Genomic DNA, 8,045 nt, shown 5'->3' with positions numbered 1-8,045 from the left:
TTTTTTGTTTTTCCGTTTTTAAAACGAAAATAGAAAAACGGCATTTGCAAAAATGAAAAAAAGGGTACTTTTTGGGATTTTTTTAACTGCAATGGTTTAACCAAAGACAAACTTTTATTTTGTTGTTCATTTATGGCAGAACCGGAAATGAAGACCTGAACTACCGCCACCTACTGGTAACTAAAAAAGTTATGTGTTGGGAGTTCAGGTCTTCATTTCCGGTTCTGCCATAAGGTCCGTAGAATTAACAACAAAATAAAAGTTTGTCTTTGGTTTAACCATTGCAGTTAAAAAAATCCCAAAACGTACCCTTTTTTCATTTTTGCAAATGCCGTTTTTCTAATTCATTATTTCGTTTTAAAAACGGAAAAACAAAAAACCACAAGCTCGTTTTGTTTTTTCGTTTTTGTTTTGAAACGAAAAAAAAAACAAAGAACGAACCATACATGGATTTCTGCAGATTCAGATACCAGAACTTTGTTTAATGTTCTAATCATGACGATGATGCTTAAGATTCAGCCAACATGGCTGATTTCTAACTCCTTGGTTCTGCTGGAAATTGAAGTGGAGCTGCCGGGTCATCACGTTGATCGCAGCGCTCAGAGGGGCCCTAGTTAAAGTGCAGAAGCGGGTGTCTGAGGCTTAACAGAACTGCCGGCCGCTGACTGTTTCTCTAAAACAGGCGGCTGCTTAGAACGGATTATACAGACAGGAAGAAAAACGGACCAGATTTGGTATTCTGACAGACCAGCATACCCACAGTCAATACCGGTTTATCTCTTTAATTTTTCCCTTTAGTTTGGTATAAAAACTTTAAACTCCCTCAACGGGCGTGTATCTCTTTAGTCATGTATTAAAAAAAAAATAAAAATGTCTTACTTACTTTTTGGTGTTTTTTGAAGCGTATGGCGATCTGATCTTAAATAGTTTTTTTTGTGCATGTACATGACTGAAGGGATACACGCCCGTCGAGGGAGTTTAAAGTTTATTTTTCGTACAAAACTAAAGGGATAAACTCAAATGTGACGTCTTGCGCTGCGTATTGACTATAGGTATGCTGGTCTGACAGAACACCGGTCGGATTTACAAGGCAAAAACAACGTGCATGTTTTGGATCTCATTTCCTGGACTATTATTGAATAAAAAACTCTGTTCATTCAGTTTATCAACAGTCGTAATAAATATGAAAACTGAACCTTAACAACGACAGAGGTGGAGTGATTAGATAAAAGAGACGGACCACACTCTGGTGGTTCTGTTAAAATAATCACTTTACTGGTTCATTGATCTATTTCCAGCCAACCAGCTCACTGCTGCAGCAGCAATGATGCAACCCTGATGTGATCAGAGCCGCTCGGCTCTGAAAAGGCTCGCAGAGGAACAGAGTATCTGGGAGAATATCGATACCGGCCCAGTTAGCGACGATATTTAAGCTCTGTAAATATTCCATGCACTACCTCAGTCATGGTTAAATTGGGTTTTTATGCATTAACTGGGCAGATTTAGGAAATCTGGAGCCCTAGGCAAAGACAGGCAGGGGGCCCTCTGAATGCAGAAGACGACACATAAAACAGACCCATTATACAGTGTAATGGATAGTGAGTTATTGAAAATGAATTGTGTAATTTATTTTTAATGTAAATTATTGGAAGTGAATTTTATAAATGTTGCAGATTGTTTATGGATGTTTGTTTTGATTAGCATTGTTTGTAGTTTGTTTAATGGTATTTGTACCTTGTAATGTTTAAGGTTTTTTTGGACCTCACAGGCTGCCGTAGCAAATGAGGGCAGGCCCTATAAATGCTGGTGGGATCATTGTACTAATGAATGACTAGAACTTTCAAGCTGTTTGTCATCAAGCAAGCAATCAACTCTTGGTGTTCCCTAGTGAAAGCAGCGAGGTATGTTTAGTTATTTGGATAGAAAATTGATGTTTTGTATTCTAATATTTGTGTATGTGGTATATGTTTTAGTTTTCACAGTGACTAAAGTATCTGTGGTGACTGCGATGAGGATCTCCATCTAAGATAATAAAATAGAATAGACATCCATTATCTGTTCTAGGTTGTGTCCCTCTCTTCTTGTCCCTTTTCTTCTTGTTTTCCTCTCTATGTTTTGTACTCAGCTGACTTTTCATGCTGTCTCTAAAGGAATGAAAGATTGTTTCCAAGCACTAAGCTCACTTAGCTGATTGCTCCTTCCCGTGTTTCCAAAAAGGCCAAAGTAAATAACCCAGTCCTTCTTTTCACTGTAGACAAGCCATGATCTGCTTCTCTGTTCTCCATTTTTCATTTGGATGAAATAATAGCTGCATGAATCATGACAGCAGACAAGATAGAGGAGAGCAGGAGGCGGGGTTACCAATCTACTCGCTCTGGAGAGCAGAGTTCGCTGCTTTTAGATGTTGTCTCCAAAGTCTCCAGTAGCTTCATGACTGGAGTCTATCGTGCTATTGCTTGGTTGGAAAGAAAACCTCCAGCCGCACGGCCATTTCTGGAACTGGTTTGAGACCCATGATTTAAAGTGTGATGATGAAAAGTGGGTCGAAGAAGATGAAAGATACCAGAAACGATGCAATTGTGGGGATGCAACCACAGACCCTCACCTGTCCCTCCTCATCAAAGGCCATGACCACCACCGCAGCGCCGTAGCGCTTCACAGCGGCCGCTCTGAGCAGGAAGTCCTGCTCTCCTTCCTTCAGGCTGATGCTGTTGACGATGCACTTCCCCTGGCAGCACTTCAGCCCAGCTTCAATCACAGAGAAGTTGGAGGAGTCGATGCACAGAGGTACCTGCAGGAGAAATGGACCTCAGTGGTTAGAATGGTTCTATACAGGGGAAAAAAAATAAAATTTAAGTAAGAAATTCCGACCCGTGCAACATCTGGCTCCGATGCGATAAAGTTACAGAACCGAGCCATGGCTGCGGGCCCATCCAGCATGCCCTCATCCATGTTTATATCCAGAACCTGGGCCCCCATCTCCACCTGGGCCTTGGCAATGCTCAGTGCTTCCTGAGGAGAACATACAGAGGAACCCACTGAGAACAAACCATCTGCTGCCTGCACTGCTGGCTTTACTGAGACTTCACTGATGCTGTTATCAAAATGATAGGAGAGGAAATCACCTCGTACTGGCCGGCCATGATCAGCTTGGCGAAACGCCGTGACCCCGCCACATTGCAACGCTCGCCGATGTTCACAAAGTTGGTGTACGGTCCAATTCGAAAGGGTTCCAATCCTAAAAGTGGGTTGTTGTTTTTTATTATTTTGCAATAATTTTTTTTTTTAAAGAACAGGCTCAAACCTTAAAACTGAACAAATTTTATGAAAGAACCTTTGCTTTCCATAAAAACGCAGTCGGCTCCTGGCCTGGGCCTCCAATAACACATCACATAACAATGTCATTCAATACATTTAAAGTTTTTAATGTTGAATTCCTTCCCTGCTACTTAGGCTAACCTGCTCTCCATGAGGAACGTTTGGCAGTCAGTTACATCGTCCGCTAATGCTAAGCTCATTAGCATTAGAATTAGCTAATGTAAACGCTGATCCTTACTGTCACGACCAGATCTGCACCATCAACAAAACAATAAGTGGGAAAGCAATGTGCATTCCCACTTATTGTTTTGCTCTTTTTAGTTTTCTGACTTTAACTAGTCCCGCAGTTTCAACCGATATCAACAAGTTTGGTATCAAAACATTGAGCTTGTTCAGTGGAATTCTGCTTTGTCTTTTGGTAAAGATATTTTTTTGTAGTTTTCGCGATATTCTGCTTTTTCTGCCTTTTTTTTGTCCCATTGAAATGCATGTAGAATTCTGAGATTTCGGCAAAATTCAGCTCAAACTTCACCATCTTTCCTTTAACTACTTCAGCATACTTTCAGCTAGAAACACCATTCAACTTTTATAATGTTGATCAAAGATTCAGCTATTCCGATTTAACTCAGCTTCTGATATCTTTGGCAGTTTTTCTGAAATTTGGAGTGAAAATTTACACAAATTTTTTCAGGTTTTCAATTTTATAATGGAAGTCTATGGACGGAATTCTTCAACTGTCAGAGTGCGTGCTCTAGCTTTTGAGCCGTTCTGGTTTTTCTGAACAAATTCTTCTCACTTGCTCAGTTTTCACTCAATTTGAATAAATTTTACATCAAAACTTAGGAATTTTTCTCAGGATTCAGGAAATGTAAACCTCATTTGTGTGGGGTTTAGAGTTATCCTCCAGTTTGGCACAGACCACCAAGAAGTCCCAATAGAAATCCAATGAGAGACTTTCCAAAAATCACAGCCGAAAATCGAAAAACCACTCATGTTTTAGTATCGTTGCTACTTCTCAAGAACATCTCCAGACCCTTCTTGCTCTCATATTGAAATTATTTTTTTCCATATCATTTATGGTTTAGTTTTTGCTAAGCTGTTCAGGCATAGGAAAATTATGGTTTTGGAAAAAAAATCTCAGACTGAAATCTTTCAAAACTAAACACATTTTTACATCGTCACCATGGCCAAATAATTTTTGATAGAAACATGAAAGCTAGCATATTTATTTACCCTGCTGATTCCTACAGTCTAAACATTTTTTCTGTATCTATCGGTTTTTTTAGTACATGGCTAAAGGGATACACGCCCGTTGAGGGAGTTTAGAGTCTATTTTCAATACTAAACTAAAGGGAAAAATTAAAGAGATAAACAGAGATTGACTCTGGGTATGCTGGTCTGACGGCGTATGCTTCTCTGACAGAACACCGGCCCACAAAAAGGTAACAGGGAGGTGCCCTTTGTTGTGGTGAATGTGTTCATGGATTCATTCGATGTTGATTCTGCTGATCCCTGTGATAAATGTTTGGTTAATGAAAAAAATAGGTCTTCAATGTGTTTGTTTTACTAAAGATGTGGACCGGAAATGTAGCATAAACCAAGCTAATCAACAATAACTAAGACAGACCGTTGGCTGCAGCTGGCAGGAGGAAATAGACTCAGATAAAATGATAAGGAATGATTGAAAACTGTCAGGAGCTAATCTGGTACAGTGGTTCTCCAGGGATCAACAAGGGTTCATCTGAAGATGTTTTATAACTGATTGGGGACCTTTAGTGTATCATTTCAGATAGTTATTAGAAGTAGTTTTGCTGTTTTATGAGCATAGACTTCCAGGCGTAGGTCTACATTTCTATCACTCAGTTTGGATGAAAGAAAGTTCCTCATCATAAAAAATAAGAGGTAGTTAAAGGAAAACTAAATGGGACAAGACCTGCATGATCAGAGAATGATGGTGTCAGAGGTAACCGCCCATTTAATGTTCATTTATTAGGTTTTGGCTTGTAGCTCCAAATATTAAATAAGGGAGTCATTTCTCCTTTCGTTTAGGATTGCCTTCAAGGAGAGATGTGACAAACAGGCCTTAATGCTTCCAGTGGTCCTAATTAAGCCTCCAATAACCTCCAATTATAATGGTTCGGGTTGTCAAAAGTATTGATACTCTTAAAGTATTGATATCCAAACACTGCAATCGATTACGTTAGCAATTTAGCATGCTATCGATACCAAAAAAAAGTGTTGTTTGCATATGTTTTACTGTTCTTAAGCCTTTATAGGGCCTCAGTGAAATACTTTGAAAATTAACATTTCCAGCCAATAGTGTTCTTGGAATCCAGAGCTTATTACCTTTGTAACATTCAAAAAATGTGGATATTTTGATGGAAAAAAATGAATGACAATGTGATAGATAACAAGAAACGCCAACTTCCCCGAATATGTTAAGAAAAATAACAAAAGTGCTTCTAGAAGAAATTCATGAAAAACCCTCAGAGTGAAAGAAACACATTTCTTTGGTCCAACATAACCTTAGAGGCATTAATGCTGATACTGGCACTGACATTTTTTAGTTTATAAACCTAAATATAATTGTTAACTAGGCTTATTAACTTTTTAACTTTTCAATTAAATTTTTCCATTTTTTCTTAACTTGTTAACTTTTTTTCTCCAACTTAATTTCCAGTAGGTAATAATCATTGAAGGGCTCATCAAATTGGTCAAATGCCAAAATAAGAGCTTGTGCTTCTAGAGCTCACTGAGGGACGGGGTGTGGACTCCATTTGAAAGGCAAGTGATCAAAAAAACAGTAACTTGCCTTATAAAGGATTCATTTCAATCAATCAAACCTAAAAATATTCTCATTTTCTGATATTTGGTTTATTTATTAAACACCTTAACTAAGAAAGATCAGTCAGTGTTAAGATTGAACATTAACATTCTAAAAGATGTTAATGTTTTAATGCATTTCATTAAATGGCATTTTTCATTCCCACGGTACTGAAAATGGTATCGAGTATTGAATATTTTACTGGGTATCAATATAGAGTTTGAAATCTCAGAATCATGACAATCCTGATATCTTAAAAAAAATGAATCATCTGAGTTGTTCAGTTCTCAGTATCTCTCCAGTTTCTGTACCTGAGAGAAGCAGGTGGTCTTTAAAGGCATCCACAGGAGGAACTCTTGGCTTGCACGCTTTCACTGCCTCTGATATGGCTCTGGGGGGGGCAAAAAGACAAAAGATCACTAAAACCTGCTGACACATCAGACCTCCGGCTCCCAGGAACACCACTCTGACCTGATATGTGCAGGCGTGGTCCCACAGCAACCTCCGACAATGTTCACCAATCCATCCGCAGCAAACTCCTGCAGAAGACGCAACATTTGAGGGCATGCAGGCAGCTGGCGGACGCACAACACTTAAAAACCTAAACTCAACCTAAACAGGAGGCTAGAGTAAAAACTGAGGCCAAGCTTTATGTATTAACAACAATAATCTAACTCACAGGAATGACCCTGTGACCTTTGACCTCCATGTAAACCATGCAGGTCCAACCTTTACTTAGACGTTCAGGCCTCCTGGGCAACATTGGAAAACAATACTCCCTCTATGCTGATGATGTGATCCTCCTCCTGCCAGCAATCCTAGTTTAATCTGGTCAGACCAGGTCATGATGTTTATCTGGAGGATCATCAGGAGGTTTTCCGTAAAAGTTCAAAAAATGTCCACTGGACTTGGTTTCCAAGATTTAAAGACGTTTCGCCACCTCTCCAGGAAGCTTAACAATCATAGACAGGTTTCAGGTATTACAGGAGACAATCCCCCCCTTTAATGACCGACCTTCAGAATCATAGACAGGTTTCAGGTATTACAGGCTAACAATGGAACCAAACGACCAAACTCGAGAAAGCTTCCTGGAGAGGTGTCTTCAAATCTTGGAAACCAAGTCCAGTGGATATTTTTTGAACTTTTATGTAATGACTCTGACCTGGATGACTGAGAGTCTTCATCAGCATCAGGAGGTTTAGGCCCGTTTGTCCGCAGAAAGCCTGCTAACATGCTGCTATACAGCATGGTTAGCTCCCCAGGACGTCAGGGTGGGAACATCAGCCTGTTCCTATATTTATCCTTAGTTCATAAGCTATAGCTCATTTTTCTCCCCATATTGGCTCACATTTCTGAATTTAACTCTGGATTTATATATATTTCACTGTTGTTTTAGTTAGTTAATCAATGCGGGCAAATCTTTATACTCCAAACAGAAATGTTAAGAGCAGCAGCATCAGCTATCAGGCCGTTTAATCAACCAGTATGGACTGGTGTTCTTGCCAAGTATGTTCTTGAGAAGAACCCATGAAAGTCTGGAATCGGGGAGAACGGGAGCACGCAGAATAAATGTGGGTCAATTGGAACATAAACGTACTGATGACATCACCACATTCAAAGATAGTCTGGAGCTGCATTTCACCTTCTGTAATTATTAGTCTAAATTATAAATTATGTCTGTTTTTCATTTATTGGGGTAATTATAATGAACACAGTCAGATAAACACGAATCGAATGAAAAATTTGTCAAATAAAAATCAAACCTCCATCAGAGCTAGCGGTATTTCACACACGGCTACGCAGAGAGAGGGCTGCTGCAGACGGGCTAACGTTAGCCCTGGCTGCTGCAGACGGGCTAACGTTAGCCCTGGCTGCTGCAGACTTGCTAACGTTAGCCCTGGCT

At 39.6% G+C, this 8,045-nt stretch overlaps 1 protein-coding gene across 1 annotated transcript in view; it reads right to left on the bottom strand.

Moving 5' to 3' along the window:
* mtr (5-methyltetrahydrofolate-homocysteine methyltransferase) overlaps window positions 1-8,045 on the bottom strand; it is a 56,408-nt gene that overhangs the window by 35,604 nt on the left and 12,759 nt on the right. The window contains exons 11-15 of the mRNA XM_015379301.1: window positions 6,614-6,681; window positions 6,454-6,533; window positions 3,126-3,238; window positions 2,872-3,012; window positions 2,606-2,791 (exon numbers count right to left, since the gene is read on the bottom strand). Coding sequence (XP_015234787.1) covers window positions 2,606-2,791; window positions 2,872-3,012; window positions 3,126-3,238; window positions 6,454-6,533; window positions 6,614-6,681 — 588 coding nt within the window. The remainder of the gene's footprint in view (window positions 1-2,605; window positions 2,792-2,871; window positions 3,013-3,125; window positions 3,239-6,453; window positions 6,534-6,613; window positions 6,682-8,045) is intronic.

Source organism: Cyprinodon variegatus, unplaced genomic scaffold (assembly GCF_000732505.1).
Source record: "Cyprinodon variegatus isolate N-32 unplaced genomic scaffold, C_variegatus-1.0 Scaffold189, whole genome shotgun sequence".
In the NCBI taxonomy this organism is placed as follows: Eukaryota; Metazoa; Chordata; class Actinopteri; order Cyprinodontiformes; family Cyprinodontidae; genus Cyprinodon; species Cyprinodon variegatus.
Note: the sequence above shows the minus strand (reverse complement) of the source record. Positions and strands in the feature narration are given on the sequence as shown.